General features: G+C 44.8%; 1 protein-coding gene across 6 annotated transcripts in view; it reads right to left on the bottom strand.

Moving 5' to 3' along the window:
* DNAH9 (dynein axonemal heavy chain 9) overlaps positions 1 to 18753 on the bottom strand; it is a 392319-nt gene that overhangs the window by 134313 nt on the left and 239253 nt on the right. For all 6 annotated transcript variants that reach the window (XM_050919194.1, XM_050919196.1, XM_050919197.1 and 3 more), the window contains one exon: positions 16683 to 16887. In XM_050919194.1, coding sequence (XP_050775151.1) covers positions 16683 to 16887 — 205 coding nt within the window. The remainder of the gene's footprint in view (positions 1 to 16682; positions 16888 to 18753) is intronic.

The following is an 18753-nucleotide window of genomic DNA, read 5'->3' as shown; positions in this document are numbered from 1 at the left end:
GTTATAGACTTGGCCTTCAAAATATCAGTGATCCAACTGTCACGGAGTCACCGGGCGATGCTCTGGAACTGCTCCCCACCAAGCCAGTCAGGACTTTGGGGAGCCTCCTCTCCCTTGGAGCAGACTTGTTCAGGGCAAGAAGCTCACACAGCTTCACCTCCTGGGTCTCTCCTTGGAGCATTTAGCATCCTCTGCCCCTCCGTGCGCTTCCCACAGCGAGTCCACCCCAACGGGGTCCTGGGGAAGCCACCGGGTTCTGCACCCCCACTTTGCAGTCAGACGTGACTCTCAGCCAGCCAGTAAAACAGGTTTATTCAATGACAGGAACAGGGTCTAAAACAGAGCTTGTAGATACAGCGAACCGGACCCCTCGGCTGGGTCCATTCTGGGGGGCAGTGAGCCAGACCCCCAGGTCTGCCCTCCACCCTTGACCCCAGCCAGCTCCAGACTAACAACCCCTCCCAGCCCCTCCTCTCTGCTCAGCCCCTTTCCCGGGCCAGGAGGTCACCTGATCCCTTTGTCTCCAACACCTTCAGCTGGCACCTTTGCAGGGGAGGGGCCCAGGCCATCAGTTGCTAGGAGACAGAGTGCCAGGCATTTAGGTGCACTGGCCCTTGCTCTGCCAGATACTTAAGAACTGCCATGGGGACACTGAGGCACCAGCACAGTATTCAGAGAAAACATTAAAAACTTTCCCAGTTCGTCACATCTCTCCCCCCTTCGAGACCGAACTGAGCGAGGTCACTCCAGCCAGTGACCTGGGGAAGTTCGAACCCACCAATGTTCCCATGGATGCCCCAGCATCTCTCCCATTCCTCGGTCTGAGTTATACCAGGACAGTCCAGTCTCACGCCCTCCCTTAGGTCGGGTGTGCTTGATGGCACTTGCAGGCCGCATGTGGGAAGGTTTATGCGGCTTGAACCCTTTTGCTACCCCAGTACCCCTGGGGTTCAAACTGGGACGGGGTCTTCTCCCAGCACTCTGGGCTGCAATTCGGGCTCTCTTGGTTAAGAGCCCCCATCTTGGCCTTGGCCAGCTCTGGGCTTGGGCAGACGCTTCCCACTTTGTGGCCCAGACACAACACCTCTGCCGTCCCCCCTTGCACTTCCCAGCTTTTACCGTCAGTCCCATCTCCTTGAGGCAGCCCAGCCCCCTCTTCACCTGGGACACCTGTTCCTCCCAGGTCTGGCTAAAGGTGCACATGTTATCAGTGTCTGCCAGGGCCAAGTTCTCCATCGCCCTTTGCTTCTCTAGAGTCTCCCCAGGCCTAGGCATGGGGTCGGCATCGGACACTGTGATGGCTTTAAGCTTCTGATAGCCCCCACAAAACCAGATCATCCTGTCTCCCTTGGGGATCAGCCCCACGGGTGAGGCCCATGAACTGTAAAACGGTTGGATCACATCTAAAGCCGTCAGGTCCTTGACCTCTCTCTTCAGGTTCTGGGCTGCTTTCCCAGTGACTCTGAATGGGGAACACCTGATGGGGAGATTGTCTCCCAACTCAGGGAAGAGATCCCCCGGGGGTCTTCCCCCTTTGTTTTACTGCTCCCCAGTCACTTACTGCAAGCGGCGCCATTCATGGGGTGCAGTACATCCCACCGCTGCCACCAGTTGTCACGGAGTCACCGGGCGATGCTCTGGAACTGCTCCCCACCAAGCCAGTCAGGACTTTGGGGAGCCTCCTCTCCCTTGGAGCAGACTTGTTCAGGGCAAGAAGCTCACACAGCTTCACCTCCTGGGTCTCTCCTTGGAGCATTTAGCATCCTCTGCCCCTCCGTGCGCTTCCCACAGCGAGTCCACCCCAACGGGGTCCTGGGGAAGCCACCGGGTTCTGCACCCCCACTTTGCAGTCAGACGTGACTCTCAGCCAGCCAGTAAAACAGGTTTATTCAATGACAGGAACAGGGTCTAAAACAGAGCTTGTAGATACAGCGAACCGGACCCCTCGGCTGGGTCCATTCTGGGGGGCAGTGAGCCAGACCCCCAGGTCTGCCCTCCACCCTTGACCCCAGCCAGCTCCAGACTAACAACCCCTCCCAGCCCCTCCTCTCTGCTCAGCCCCTTTCCCGGGCCAGGAGGTCACCTGATCCCTTTGTCTCCAACACCTTCAGCTGGCACCTTTGCAGGGGAGGGGCCCAGGCCATCAGTTGCTAGGAGACAGAGTGCCAGGCATTTAGGTGCACTGGCCCTTGCTCTGCCAGATACTTAAGAACTGCCATGGGGACACTGAGGCACCAGCACAGTATTCAGAGAAAACATTAAAAACTTTCCCAGTTCGTCACACCAACCCATCCAGAGAATGTAGGGCAGGGTAGTAAAGTGTCCTGAGCCACATCTGAAGAAGGCGAAGGCACAGTGAACTGGACCACTTGTGTGCAAGCGGATGTGTGACGCAACAGGCTTAGACACACCCAGAATGTCATGGAGGGCTGAGATTGCAGACTGAGATATAGCTGTTAAATCACCTGGAAGTGATTAGTCGTCAGGAATGCCCTCAACTTTGTGAAATCTAACAGGGCCCCAGCGAACTCGATTTTCTGAGAGGAAGCCAAGTGGTGTTTAAAATGATTCCCAGACTCCCACCAACATGCACTTGGTGAAGAGTAAAGGGGCAGAAGAGAGGTCAAGTGGGAGAACCGTATAGTGAAAGTGGCATTCCCCTACCACAAAATGAAGGAACATCCTGTGGCTCAGTGGAATCGCCACATGAAAGTAAGCATCCTGAAGGTCCAGAGCAGTGAACCAGTCATTCTGAGACAGTATGGGGAGGATAGCCGATAGCTCATGTACTTTATGAATTTGTTGAGTCTGTGAAGGTTGAGAATGGGTCTCATCTCAACCTTGGATTTTGGTATCAGGAAGTACCAGGAGTGAAAGCTGTGGCCCTGGTGTTCCAGCAGAACTTCCTCTACCGCCCACTCCCCATGTCAACAGAAAGCTGACCTGCTTGATAAGCAGTGCTTTGTGAGGGGGGTGAGGAAGGGGGGAAGCAGAGCGCATGGAGACAAACTTGAATTGTGTAGCCTGATCTGAGAGTGTCTAGGACCAGCTATTGATAGTAATTGAGTCCCATGCATTGTAAAAGCAGGCCAGACTGTCCCCAAAGGGACAGGCAGATAGAGAGGATGGAGTAACGACTGGGCCATAGGAGTCAAAATGGATGCTTAGCTGGTGCCAAGGGAGGGAATGTGGACTGTCCAAAGACTGAGCCCAACTGCTTCCTCTTGTGAGATCTATCCCTTTCTAGAATAGTCCTGCTGTTTCAGGGGAAAGGCTGAGCAAAGGAATGCTGCCGGTGATAGTGTCGCTGCTGCTGTGCCCAAGAGTGGCATCTTTGCACAGACAACATGTATGTGCCCAAGGACCTCAAGGTAGTCCTGGAATTCTTAAAGGAGTGCAAGTGTCATCAGTCTTGTCTGAGAACAAGACTCAGACATCAAAGGTAACTCCTCGACGGCTTGATGGACGTCCAAATGCTCCCAGAGTTTTGCAACCAGGAAGCCCACCTCATAATAACTGCCGAGGCCATAACCCTGGCCATGGTGTCCGCAACATCAAGGGCGGACTGCAGAGATATTTTGGCCACCAAGCAGCCACTCTCAATGAATTCCTGGAACTCCTCACACAAGGCCTTGGGCAACTGGTTCTCGAATTTAGATATAGCTGACCAGTTGAGAAAAATCACACTTGGACAGCAAAGCTTGTTGATTTGTGATCCTCATCTGCAGGGACAATGAGGTCTATATATCTTCTGGCCCAGAAGATCCAATCACTTGGAATCCCTATCCTTGCCAAGCCATGTTGTTTATTGCCATTACAATCAGAGAATTTGGGCTGGGTGGGAATAGAACACCTCAAATCCCTACATGGGAAAAAAGTAGGGCTTTCCCATGCACTTAGCCACTGTGGTAGCAAGGTCAGTGTACTCCACAGGACTCTTGTGGGCTTGAGGAGATGTGGCTATATAGTGTTAAATCTCGTGGTATGCCTTGAAGTCCTGCAGAATAGCAGGGGAGAATGAACCAGGCAACATGACATCATCTGGTGATGAGGACAAAGGTCTTGTCTGAGCCAAAACTGGCTCTCAGTTCTGGGAAGATATACCTGGAAGGGAGGACTCTGGCAGCTCTGTGGGGAGGAAGACTGCCAATGCCTGGACTTGTGACTAATCCAAAGCCACCATCATTGACCTGGTGGGTGACTTCAGCTTTGAATGGGATGAAGAGTGGGATCTCCACAAGAAAGGAGCATCTCACTGAGTCCAAGGAGGCCACTGACATGGGTAGGGCATTGGTGACCAGGAGAGGCCAGGCCCAGGGATTTCTGTACCAACCACAGGGCACACACCAACTCTGGGAGCCATATTGATCCACTGGCGGCCTGCGGAGTTCATCAAGTGATGTGGAGTGGGAGGATGACGACTCTGACTGGGAATCAGAGCCCCGGGATCTCAGTAATATGGGCAGAGGGAGCCAATAGGTGGTTCAATTCATCCATTACCCAGAGTGAGGAAGGGATTGGTGCCCCCGATTATGGCAATATCATCAGTTCCAAGCATGCAGGTGTCGATGTTGAGAGTGATGAGAGCTGCCATGGGACCACCTGCAGCATTGAATGCAGCAAGGCCAAAGAGGCTCTCGCTGCCAAAGTTTCCCTCACCAATTCTGTTACCGGCTTTGTGCCCACCATGGGGAAGGGAGCATCTTGGTGCAGTGCTGAGATGCAAGTCCTAGACCAGCAGTGAGGATACAGTCGGTATGGCTTCACTCTTGTCAGTGCTGAAGTCATCAAACACCTGGAGGTTGGAACTGGAATCAATGGTATTGGGCACCTGCCCTTGCCACTCAGTACTGGGGAAGAGTCAGAGGTACCTGCATCATCTCGCATGCAGGAACCGATCCTGTGCTGGTCTGCACTTTTTCTGTGAGAGGCAGAGGAGTCACCCTGTGACCTGGCGCACTATCTATTAACTACTAGCTAACTATGTACAATAAACTAGGCTAAGACTAAATGTGAGGATGTGACACAACCACCACACAGAACTCTGACGGCAGCTTCTGAGACTTTTGTCTGTTCTTAGAGAAGTTACATTGTCTAGCAGGACATGTTGGTTGCCTGTAGAACAGCTGACCATACCATTGATGTTGTTCCTCTTGAGGTCTGTACTGCCACCTTTTAGTGACTGGAGGATAGACTCCTAATAGTTATATTGTAGCTCTGGAATCTTTGAATTATTTAAGGTCTCAGCAATCTTATCACAAAAGAGGAAGTGACCATCAAGACATGTCCTTTAAAGCCTGCAGAATGTCTGGGACTATACCAGAGTTCAGCAGCCATGAGGCCTTTTTCACTGCTATTGCAGAAGGCATGACTCTGGAGGAAACATCTGTGATGTCAAGCACCAGCTGGAGTGACTTTTTGATGAGCCTCTGCAAGAAAGCTTTTAAACTCATTTCATGCATCCTCAGGGAGTTTATTAACAAATTTTGATGAGGCCAATTTAGAAAATCATACTTCAGCAGAAGCACTGGTTGATTAGCTATGTGCATCTGTAATAAAAGAGTCGAATAAATCTTTCTCCCAACAAATCAAGTCTTTTGGATTCTTTTCCTTGTGTGTAGACTTGTACCTGCCCTGACAAGATCATTAATTGGCAGCAGCGACCACCAGGGTGTTGAGAGGTGAGTAGGAATAAAAACACTCACAGTCATGAATAGGAACATGGTAGTGTTTTTCAGTATGCTTAGCAGTGGGAGCTATGGAAGCCAATGTATTCCACTAAGTTATTGTGGGCTCCAAAAGTGCTTCATTTATTAGGAGAGCAAGCTTTCCAGGGGCTGATAATTGCAAGATGTCCAGAAACTAGAGCTGTCAAGCTATTTAAAAAATTAATCACAATTAACTGAATGATTAAAAAAATAATTGTGATTAATTGTGTGATTTAATCACACTGATAAATAATAGAATACCATTTATTTAAATATTTTTGGATGTTTTCTATATTTTCAAATATATTGATTTCAATTATAACATAGAATACAAAGTATACTGCTCACTTTCTTTATTTTTATTATAAATATTTGCACTGTAAAAACAAAAGAAATAGTAGTTCTCAATTTCCATTACAAGTACTGTAGTAAAATTTCTTTATCATGAACATTGAACTTACAAATGCAGAATTATGTTAAAAAAAACAACAAAAAAACCTGCATTCAAACACAAAACAATCTAAAACTTTAGAGTCTACAAGTCCACTCAATCCTATTTCTTGTTCCCCAATCGCTCAGACAAATGTGTTTATATTTGCAACATATAATGCTGCCTGCTTCTTGTTTACATCATCTGAAACTGAGAACAAAAAGGCATTCGCATTGCACTGCTGTAGCTGGCATTGCAAGATATTTATGTGCTAGATGCGCTAAAGATTCACATCCCTTCATGCTTTGACCAGTATTCCAGAGGACTTTCATCCATGCTGTTGACAGGTTCTAGTTGATAATGATCCAAAGCAGTGTCGATCAAAGCATGTTCAGTTTCATCATCATGAGTCAGATGCCATCAACAGAAGCTTGATTTTCTTTTTTGGTGGTTTGGGTTCTGTAGTTTCTGCATCAGAGTGTTGCTCTTTTAAGACTTCTGAAAGCATGGTTCCACATCTCATCCCTCTCAGATTTTGGAAGGCACTTCAAATTCTTAAACCTTGAGTTGAGTGCTGTAGCTTTCTTTTGAAATCTCATATTTGTGCCTTCTTTGCGTTTTGTCAAATCTGCAGTGAAAGTGTTCTTGAAATGAACATGTGCTGAGTCATCATCCGAAACAGCTATAACATCAAATATATGGCAGAATGCAGGTAAAACAGAGCAGGAAACATACAATTCTCCCCCAAGGAGTTCAGTCACAAATTTAATTAACACATTATTTTTTTAACAAGCGTCATCAGCATGGAAGCATGTCCTCTGGAATGGTGACCAAAGCATGAAGGGCATATGAATGTTTAGCATATCTGGGATGTAAATACTTTGCAATGCTGACTACAAAAGTGCCATGTGTATGCCTGTTCTTACTTTCATGTGACATTGTAAATAAGAAGCAGGCAGTATTATGTCCTGTAAATATAACCAAACTTGTTTGTCTTAGCAATTGGCTTAACAAGAAGTAGGACTGAGTGGACCTATAGGCGCTAAAGTTTTATATGGTTTTGTTTTTTAATGCAGTTATGTAACAAAAAAAAATCTACATTTGTAAGTTGCACTTTCACGATAAAGAGATTGCAGTAAAGTACTTGTATGAGGAATTGAAAAATACTATTTCTTTTATCATTTTCACAGTGCAAATATTTGTAATAAAAAACAAAGTGAGCAGCATACACTTTGAATTTTGTGTTGTAACTGCAATCAATATATTTGAAAATGTAGAAAAACATCCACAAATATTTAATACATTTCTATTGGTTTTCTATTGTTTAACCATTCGATTAAAACTGCAATTAATTGTGATTAATTTTCTGAGTTAATCACATGCATTAACTGTGATTAATCAACAGCCCTACCAGAAATTTATGCATTCTGTCTTGAACATGTTCAGCCTGAATGCCCAATGCTGCTGTCATACTTCTTAAACAGTCCTGGAAAAACTTGAAGTCCTCTGGTATGAAAGAGGAGGAATCTGGTACTGAAGAGTCATCAGGAAAGAGGAAGATAGTAGCACAGAAGGCTCCTCCTGTAACATGACTGGAACCTGCGTCACAGGTTCAGGATGATGCTGTGGTGGGTCAGTAGAAAGTGCCTGAGAGTGCTGCCCTGAAACCAACAGCTCTGGAGGGTGGTTTACTGGGGGCAACATCCTCTGGAGCAGGTTGAAGATCCGGTCCCTCAATAATCAAGGACACTTCCAACCAAAGGTTCCAGCTGGTCCACTCAGGCAATGAATATGAAATTGGAGGCCAGTATGGACTCAGCCAAGATGTCCTGTGTCTGTTACCAGAGTGATCCCATTCTCAGTATCAATGATTCTTTTCCAAACTATGGCAAGCGTGCTGAAGGCGGCACGTGAGCTGATTTTCAGTGGCACTGTCATAAACAGATAGTTAAAGATTAATGCCTCTTTTACCTGTAAAGGGTTAAGAAGCTCAGTAAACCTGGCTGACACCTGACCAGAGGACCAATAAGGGGACAAGATACTTTCAAATCTTGGTGGAGGGAAGTCTTTGTTTGTGCTCTTTGTTTTGGGGGCTGTTCGCTCTTGGGACTAAGAGGGACCAGACGTCAATTCAGTCTCTCCAAATCTTTCTGAATCAGTCTCTCATGTTTCAAAATTGTAAGTAATAGCCAGGCAAGGCGGATTAGTCTTATTTTTGTTTTCTCAACCTGTAAATGTCCCTTTTTTGCTGAGAGGATTTTACCTCTGCTTGCTGTAACTTTGAACCTAAGGCTAGAGGGGGTTCCTTTGGGCTATAGGAATCTGATTACCCTGTAAAGTATTTTCCATCCTGATTTTACAGAGATGATTTTTTTTACTTTTCTTTCTTTAATTAAAAGCTTTCTTTTTAAGAACCTGATTGATGTTTCCTTGTTTTAAGATCCAAGGGGATTGGATCTGGACTCACCAGGGATTGGTGGGGGGAAAGTAGAGGGGATGGTTAATTTCTCCTTGTTTTAAGATCCAAGGGGTTTGGATCTGTGTTCACCAGGGAATTGGTGAAGCCTCTCAAGGCTGCCCAGGGAGGGGAAGGTTTTTGGGGGGACAAGAAGTGATACAGACACTGAAATTTCTGGATGGTGGCAGAGTTACCAGATCTAAGCTAGTAATTAAGCTTAGAAGTGTCCATGCAGGTCCCCACATTTGTACCCTAAAGTTCAGAGTGGGGAAGGAACCTTGACAGGCACTCACACTTCCCGGGTCCTGGCCACCAGTCCGGGGAGATGTGCATTTTAATTTAATTTTAAATGAAGCTTCTTAAACATTTCAAAAACATTATTTACTTTACATACAACAATAGTTTAGATATATATTTTAGACTTATAGAAAGAGACCTTCTAAAAACATTAAAATTATTACCGGCACATGAAACCTTGAATTAGAGTGAATAAATGAAGACGCGGCACACCACTTCTGAAGGGTTGCCGACCCCTGACTTAAGAGGCTCTTACTGAGTTTTGAGTAGCAAGGGAAGACAATGATGATGATGAGGAGGAGGAGGATTCTGAGTTAAAATGTGAAGAACTTTCTGTAGAGGCTGCAAGGGGCTATCAGTTGTACTGATGAGTCTGTAGCCCAGAGGTAGATGGAAACGTCAATGCCAAGATTGGTACCCAAGATGCACCTTGAGATGTTGAAGGGGCATCTAAAAAGTTGGTGCTGTCCTCATAATAGATGAATGAATCAGTGCTGTAGCTGGAGTTGCTGGACAATCCATTGGCACAGAAATCAAAGTCAGGCACGGTACCCATCTGGCAAATGGTGGAACCAAAGTCAGTTCCAGGGAAGCATCCTTATTGTCTCTTCGCTTGGAAGCCAGTACCTGTATCATCCATGGATTTGGTACCAGGTTACAGAACTGGACAGACCCAGAATGGCTGAAGGCAGATCCTCAACTAAAGAGTCTTGTGCCATCAGGGAACCCAGGACAGAAAGGCTAAGCAGGTCAGATGCCACTTGAAAAGCCTGCAGGATTGAAATGATCTAAAAGATCGGTACTGGAATTGAGCCTGTTGGTATTGAACTCAATGACTGTCCCTGTTACAGCGCTGGAGTTGACAGGATAATACCAGTCAGGTCCCATCTCAGTACAGGGAGTCACAGGACAAAGGCCAGACTCTACCCTGGGCACTGGAGGAATCCTGGCAATGTTTGGAGTTCCTCCTGGACATAGAGAGGGAGTCTCTTAGGGACTTGGAATGGTTCCTGTCCACTTTATGGGTTCTCTTTTGTGGAGAGCATCTTGAGGAGGATCTATCCCTTCTTTGCAGAAAGGAATCTGAGTCCAAGGGCTTGTCTGAGATTGCTGTTCCCTCAGAGGCTAGTTGTGAGGCTGGATGATTGGCCAAAGGCCCTGGCGCTGAAGCAGATCGCATTGCTTGCTCCATGAGGTGCTTTTTGAGGCATAAGTCTCTGGAGATCTGTGTTCTCTTTTTAAAAGAATGATCGATACTGCCCCTCTCTTTGATATGCCCCTCACTGAGGCATACAAGGCAGCGTGTGGGGATTGCTGTTTGGGATAGTGACCCCACACGACGGGCAGCGCCGGTGTTTGAAGCCTGGTGACAAATGTCACTGGGCTCTATCCTGAAATGATCTAAACTATAACTAACTAGTGGGTACTACTACTGAGCTATAACTACAAAAAAACAGACATAGGAAAGGACCCTCTACCTGCATAGCAATTCTGAAGTAAACCACATGCTGAGCTCTGACTCAGGCAGTGAGAAGGAACTAAGAGAGATCAGGATAGCATCTCCCTTAAATTGTCCTGGGTGGGGCACAAGGAGGCATAGTGTGCGTGTGCTCCCCCCGACAAGTACTGTATGGAAAACTCTCTGGCTCCAGACACATTAGGTACACACACACCTGAGTGGAATACAGATGTGAATTTCTCAGCAAACAACTTCTGATCTGTCCCCGCATCCCTGGGCTGGTGCATGCTCAGTACAGATGGAATCTTCAGGGAATTTAGCTGCCAAATGTAACAAGTCTCTACTGAGCATGTGCAAAGTGATTTTCCAAGGCTTATATCTTAATCAAACTGGGTGGTTCTACATGGGAACAGTAAAAAGAACACTCCCGATATGCAGGCAACTCCCCTGCCAAATTTCAAATCCTTGCTTAAAGCACATGATCTGCACATTGAAACAGTTGTAAGAACTTTATTAACGTCAACAAACCAATGTATTTTCCCCTGTTTTTTTCTTAGAAGCAGTTGAACTATTTTTGCAGAAACTTTCTAGAAATATTCACGGGAATTGTCAGCTCAACCAGTTAGTTTGGCAAAGTTAGAAACAGCTGGAAACACGGCCTTACAATGGGAAGTGTTGAGCAACATTAACTGTAGGCAATCCTAAAGGCTCCACTTATAATTATGCAATCTGAGGATACTGCAGGCACTCTGTCCTGATGTGCTGTTTATACCCTTGCAAAGCAGCGCCAATCATTAACAGACTCATTCTTGTTTCACGGTCTTTTTCCTCCAGTCTGATTGTCCAGCTCCCTAGTTTTGATGAGAGATTTCAGAGATGTATCAGGTACAAAGCGTGCACCCTGATGTAGGCAGACATCATTGAAAAGGTTAATTGTAAGTGAGGCCTCCCAATACTGGATATTTGTAACATGAGGATAAATTACCTGTCTGTCGGCGGCTAAAGAGAACAAATTCCATATACAAAAACTCATAAAACACTCCCTGGATTCTCCAGATTGTGCCAATATGATGGCTTTATTTAAATTTTACATGGCTGTCATTTCCAAAACTATATATAACGTCATCAGTGATAGATTTGCTATAGAGATACCATGAAGCTGTCTCTGCAAATTGTATATAAACTTTAAATATTAACTAACCAATGAGGTCACAGATTTTCAGAGTCAAACATCTCTCAGTAAGGTTTGTGCTCAGTGAAATGCCTTAACTCTTTGGTTTCAATGTCAAACTCTTTTCCCTTTAGGCCAATGAAGTTGACGCTTTCATAACTTGATATCATGTTCCACACACTGAGCCCTGGGCTACACTAGCGGGGGGGTTCGAACGAAGAGACGCAACTTCAGCTATGCTATTTGCGTAGCTGAAGTCGAAGTATCTTAGTTCGACTTACCTGGCCATCCTCACAGCGGCGAGTCGACTGCCGTGGCTCCTCCATCGACTCTGCTTACTCCTCCTGCTGTGGTGGAGTACGGGCGTCCATTCGTGGATTGATTTATCGTGTCCAGACAAGACGCAATAAATTGATACCCGATACATCGAACACTACCTGCTGATCCGGCGCATAGTATGGACGGAACCTGACACTTCTTCAATTCTCTTTCTGATAATGTGAAGAAGGCGGGGAGGTTCCCCCAGTCTTTTTGCTTGGCTCTGTCAGAGTGACATGGGAGGGCTCAACAGCCACCCACCTGACATGTGCAGTAATTAAAAACTATTTAGCTGTTATTTGCATACTCCAGCTTTTACCAAGAAGTGGAATTTGTTCAGCAATCATCTTGGCGTTTATTTCTAACCCAAACACACCTGGAGAAAATATCTCTAAACCCTCACGAATAATATGTTCAGTGATCAAGTCAGATTTTTCTTTCGCTGAATCAACTGATTCTGAGCCTCATGCAGGGCCTTAGACTTTAAAGGGATGTGCACAGATTTAGATGTTTTTGTAGACGTGTGAGAAAAAGGGTTAGGACAGCACGAAACAGTCCTAACTGGTTAGCTGGGGATTCCCTCAGTTCTGGGGATACTGGAGGGTGGATAGGGGGACATTCTTCTGGCATGTGCCCTACGGATACTGTGCTCCAGTGACCTGGGGCTGTTACTGCTGGTGGAAATTAGAGCAGTTCTGAGGTTACTCTAAATTGTAAGGGAGACCAAACTGCCTCTAAGAGCCCATAGGCCTACCATTGGGGTCTGTGGGGTTTCAGGCAGGCATTGCTTCCTCATAACCACCAGGGGCCCAGATGGGCTTGCCACCAAGAGGAACTGAGATGCCCTGCAGGAAATCCCACCCTAAGGGGCATGAGTAACAGTCCCCTGGGATTTCCTGATTTGCTGGCACTTCCCACATAAATCAAGAAACCATTTCTGGAAGTTTGAATAATGCAGACCTCTGGCGTGCCTCAGATCCTGCTCGCCACCCCTCTCTGTGACACACCGTGATTCCTGGTGCTCAGTCTAGGCTTGGCCCCTGACCCTGATCATGGGTTACTATGTCTGGCTTAAGACCACTGCTGATCCCTGTGAGAGAGTCTGGCCCAACCCCATCCCAATTCTCGCCTCATAGTCTCACTTTGGTAACAGACTCGGACTCTGCAGTTTGGACCTGGCCTGGCCCCAGACTGATCCCTGACCTTCAGCCCTGATACTGAGCAGCTTGCTCTGTGCCAACCAGTTGCCTGTGATCTGGTCCTGACACTGGCTCCCAGAAGCCCAAGCATGGGGTGCAGATCTGGAGGTGGCATATAGCCACCTCTCTTTCCCCCTTGGGGACTGTAGCAAGTGCAATGGGGCCACGGAGCATGGAGAAAATATCCTAAGAAATTAGGACCTGACCTTGCAAAATAAACCGCTTGATTTGTTTTGTGCACCCTGTGGCCAGCAGAAGTGCTTGGAAGTTTAGTTTGTGGAGCACTCACTAACATTTTCCTTCCCCTCCATTGGAACTTGAGCCCAAAAGTTTCAAAGCAAATAAGTGCCCAGGTGTCCAAAGTGCTGAGCACCCACAGCTCACATTGGAAATCAGGCCTCTTTTCCATAGGCGCCTAGCTGCAGATTTAACATGAGAGATCTGAGTTTGAAAATGCTAGCCTGTGTGCTTATCTGAAACTCCAGCAATGGAAGATGAATTCCCAATAGAGGAGTGGAGAGAAGTTTGTGGCATCCCAAGCATTAAAATGCTCCTCATGCATTTTCACTTAACCTGATTCAAAAGCTAGCCTAGCAATCCTTTGACTTGATCCCTCACTCCCCCTACCAGAGGCAGCTCTGACAGCAGTGACCCCTTCTGGTCAGTCTAGGAGTTGCGCTGAGGAACTGCCTTGCAATCCTCCTCCTTAAGCATCCACTCCCTTCAAACACCAGAAGCTTAAAAAGACCTGATCCCTAATTCACATCATTTTCACTTCTCTCTCACTAATACAGGCAGCTTCTCTTTTAAAGCAGAGATGTAAATACCACAGAATCTGACTGAGCTAATAATCCCCAAAGAATAATATTGCATTTGAGAGTTGCACGGTGTACTGGATTTGCCTTTCCCATTGTGTCATTATTTCATTAAAATGACTTTGAAGCTGGGAAGAATAGGCCTAGTTAGTGGCACAATTATGTTAATCAGGCGCACCCTACATCAACCCAGTCCCATATGAATCAGCGAAGAGGAGTGTGTTGACTGCATTTGTAACCCACTGGCCAGGGTGTGTTCCAGGCCACTCTCTGTGCCCGATGTACACAGGATATGAATTTGTTAAAGCCCCACCTGTATAGCATTGGCTTGCACTTTACAGTACACCAGTCAGTGGGTTACACATTTCTATACCATTGCTGCTATCTGGGTTTCCTCCTGTATTACAAAGGCCAGAGGATTTCATCCTGTTATACTTTGGGCTCAACACATGGGTTTTATTTAACTGTAAAACTAATACATCACTAAGGCTGCACAGCTAAAATATTTTTCAAAGTTATTAAAACCAAAAAAGTTAGAACCCCTATAGATCTGAAATGAATATGTGTAACATTTTTTATTTCTGTTTTAGGTGAACATTTAGCAGTACATATTTCTAAATTGCTCCGTGTGTATAATGACTACTATTTACCTCTCTCCTGAAAACTGACCATTTATTCCTACCCTTTGGTTCCTGTCTTTTAACCATTCATGAGAGGGCCTTGCCTCTTAGCTCATGACTGCTTACTTTGCTTTAAGAGCCTTTGGTAAGGGACCTTGACAAAGACTTTCTGAAAGTCCAGGTATACTATACCCACTGGGTCACCCTTGTCCACATGTTTGTCGACTCCCTCAAAGAATTCTAATAGATTGGTGAGGCACGACTTCCCTTTATAAAAGCTGAGTTGGCTCTTTCCCAACAAATCATGTTCATCTGTGTCTCTGATCATTCTGTTCCTTACTATAGTTTCAACCAATTTGACTGGTACTGAAGTTATGCTTACTGGCCTGTAATTGTCAGGATTGCCTCTGAAACATTCTTTTTAAAAACTGGGTTACATTAGCTATCTTCCAGTCATCTGGTACAGAAGCTGATTTAAGTGGTAGGTTACACACCATAGTTAGTAGTTCTGCAATTTGATATTTGAGTTCCTTCAAAACTCTTGGGTGAATACATCTGATCCTCGTTACTTAATACTGTTTATCAATTTGGTGCAAAACCTCCTCTCGACACCTCAATCTGGGACAGTTCCTCAGATTTGCCTCCTAAAGAGAATGGCTCAGGTGTGGGAATCTCCCTCTTATCCTCTGCCGTGAAGACGGATGCAAATAATTCATTTAGCTTCTCTGCAACAGTTTGTCTGCCTTGAGTGCTTCTTTAGCATCTCGATAGTCCAGTGGCCCCCACCGATAATTTGCTAGACTTCCTGCTTCTGATCTTTTTTTTGCTGTTAGTTTGAGTCTTTTGCTAGTTGTTCTTCAAATTGTTTTTTGGGCTCTCTAATTACACTTTTGCACTTGACTTGCCAGAGTCTATACTCCTTTGTATTTTCCTCAATAGGATTTGGCTTCCAATTTTTAAAGGACTCCTTTTTGCCTCTAACTGCTTCTTTGACTTTGTTGTTTAGCCATGATGGCATTTTATTTTGGTCCTCTTACTATATTTTTATTTGGGGTCTACATTTAATTTGACTTCTATACATTTAAATATTTGAATTTCAGTGGCCCTGCTTAGGTTTTGAAACACCCTTGATTGAGAAGAATCAGACGGAGGAGGCATTGCTCAAATTTGTGCTGCCGCTCTTTTTTTTTACTTGAGACATTTTTTTAGGAAGTCTGGGTTCAACAGACAGCTGCATATTTGTGTACATTGGAATGGCAACATCTGGCAACTTTAAATATAGTTTTTAAAATACTGCTTAATATTTGCCAAATATTACAGAATGCAGAAAAATTGCAAAAGGACTCTAAAACAGCATGTTTGGTAAATTTTTCTCATGCCCATGACTTTCCTCATTGCCTGATGGGAGGCATGTTTTCCTGGGACACATGTAACAATTATATCATATACATCTCTTCCATAGCACTTGTCAGCCACAGATCTCAGAGCACTTTAAAAATGAGGTGAGTATAATCTTCTCCATTTCATAGACAGGGAAAGCAAGGCACAAGGAGATGAAGTGACTCATATGAGCAAACTAGTAGCAGAGGTGGGACTAAAACCCACCAAATCTTTGGCCTGGTGCTATCCCAGCAGCCACACTAACTTCTGTTACGCCACCCCTGCAAAAATTTGCCATCAGGATTTCCTGAGGCCTGTTAGGCTGAAAAGGGAGAAAGTACAAAGCTGTCCTAAAGAGAGCGGGGCTTTTAAAAAAATGAGAGAAAGGGTGTGGCAATAATATTCTGCAGTGTGTATGTTGTTTTATTCAACCTCATATCAATGAAAAATGACTAAGTGGAATCTCCTGAAGCCTTTTTTTACAAATTACCTTTAAGCTGAAGCCTGAGAAGTCTGAGCTCCAAAGGAGAACTTCTGAGCAAGTTAGGAGCAAGTGGGAGCAAGAGTTATAACTGAATTCCATCCTTAACAGCATTCCAGCTCTCGTGATTTTATTACAAACTGCACAATCTTTGATATTCTAATTAAAGCCCTAGCAACTGGAGATGTGGTTCCGAACCCAGAAGGCAAAGAAAAAGAACCAATATTTATTATTTTATTAATATCTCATAATTTTAACGCCAACCTTATGATTTGGGGTCCTGACTCAGAATTTTTGAATGTTTATCAATAGTGCCTTAATTACAGTGCTTGCTACCATCACCTACCTTTAGTTCTTCCAGGTCAGGCCGCTCCATGCTCACCACAGCTGCTAGCAGCTGGTCTTCCAAGCCATCTCGAGTTACAGTGAAGTTGATCAGGGTGCACTGTGCCTGCATCTCAGGTTGGTAATGGGGGTTTGCTAGCTTTGTGTGGAGGATGAGACGGAAACTGGGGTTATATTCACATTCTTTGTCTCCAATTTTAATATATCTGAAATAGAACCAACAGATGCAAATGTTCTTGTGGCTTCCGAAGCTCTTTTAGCTCACTTACCAATGTCATTCATGTCTAATAACATTTCACAACATGAATTATATATGCTTACTATACAGATATCAATTTCAAGGTAAGAACAATTATGGCTAGATGGCATCTGAGACACCCCCACGCTTGAGATAGTCTAGACTTTCAGGCCATCCCCATTTGAGGTGCTCGATCTCAAATGTAAGTCAGTCCTAGTTTTGAAGTGGCTCAACAGTCTGTCTTTTAAAAAAAAAAAAATCAACTTGATGACTATGGAGCCTATTTTCTTCAGACTTAGGCTGGGTCCGTAGATCTCACTGAGATTTAAAAATGAAGCCAAGGCTGGAGACTGGCTGTGCTGCACTGTTGCCTGTGAGAAGTAAGATAACAGACAAAATTCCAATTTGTTTTATATATTGCCCAATTTGACAAATAGGTTATGGTTTATAATGACAGGGGAGGGACGGTGCAGAAGGAATATCAGAGCACAGCAAACCTAGGCATGAATGTAGCCAGCAGGAATCAGTCAAATTCCCAGATGAATGTGGGGTATAGTGATGTTATGTCCTGAGAAGAATGTACATTTATCTTAGGCGTGCGCTACACAGAACTTTGTACTGGTATCACTATTTCAGTTCGGAGTATGATTTTTTTTACTGATATACTAGTACGTGCTCTAGTTTGGATGCAGTTATACTGAGATAAAAGTGCCTTATACCAATATAGTTTATTTCCTTGCCTTATTGGGACAGATATACTGGTATAAGCCCCTTTATACTGGTATGACAGTGTCCACAATAGCAGGGTTGTGGAGTTTTAACTACATCTGGTACAGAGGCTGATTTGAGCAATAGGTTACATACCTTCATATACATAGATACATATACACATATATACATATGCATAGATAGTAAGAGATAGTTCTTGCATCAAAGACCTTACAGTCTAAATAGATGGAGTGGGAGAAAGGGAGTATTATCATCTTCAATACCAATAGGTATTGGAGAGAGAGAGAAATCACATGACTTATTTACAGTCACAGAAAGAGCCTGTAACTTAGCCCAGAACTGACCCCGGATATGCAGAGTCCCCATCCAAAACCTTGACCACAAAACTGTCCTTTCTCTTGACATCAATAGGACATCTATCTGTCCATGTGGATCAGCTTGCAGGATTTTTGCCTTGGTGTGGAGTTTCTGAATATGAAAGTAAGTCCCTTTCCCCAGGATGCCCAAGAGAACCTCCCAAAGACCAAGGAGCAAGCTAGACATTTGGATGGCCAACACTCCCTTTTTCACATAGTAACTGTTATTACCTCACAGTGACTTTCTAGAACTGAGCTAGAAAGTCACTATACACCAATAGAACTGAGCTATACACCACTGACAAAAGAGTGTTTTAGTTTTGCCATTGTCAGAAGAGATTCTAGTTTCGTGTCACATCCATTATAATCTTGTCTCCTTTTTCAAAATGTTCTGCTCTAGCTGTTACTTTTGGTACTGAAACACCCATCTTGGTTTTGATGCTTTACTTTCACAATAAGAAGAGCCTCGTTTTCCCAGAAGTTTACACCATTCAATTATATTTTAAGTGTGTTCAACAGTAAAGAAATAATCTCTGAGGATCTTAAGGAATGTGCAATCCAAAGCTTAACAGGCTCTTTGTTGTTTACCATTCAAAGCCACAAGTGAGATTGCATCTACAGCTGGTGCAGAAGCAGCTGAGGTCACACAAATGCTGTGATCCTGTTAAGCTAGATGTAAAGAGCGTTAAAAGTCTGAATGACACAGACGTATTGAAAGAAATACGACTCCATTGTGCGAAAGCCAGTGA

Source organism: Gopherus flavomarginatus, chromosome 12, assembly GCF_025201925.1.
Source record: "Gopherus flavomarginatus isolate rGopFla2 chromosome 12, rGopFla2.mat.asm, whole genome shotgun sequence".
NCBI classification, from domain to species: Eukaryota; Metazoa; Chordata; order Testudines; family Testudinidae; genus Gopherus; species Gopherus flavomarginatus.
This window is presented reverse-complemented; position numbering and strand designations above follow the sequence as displayed.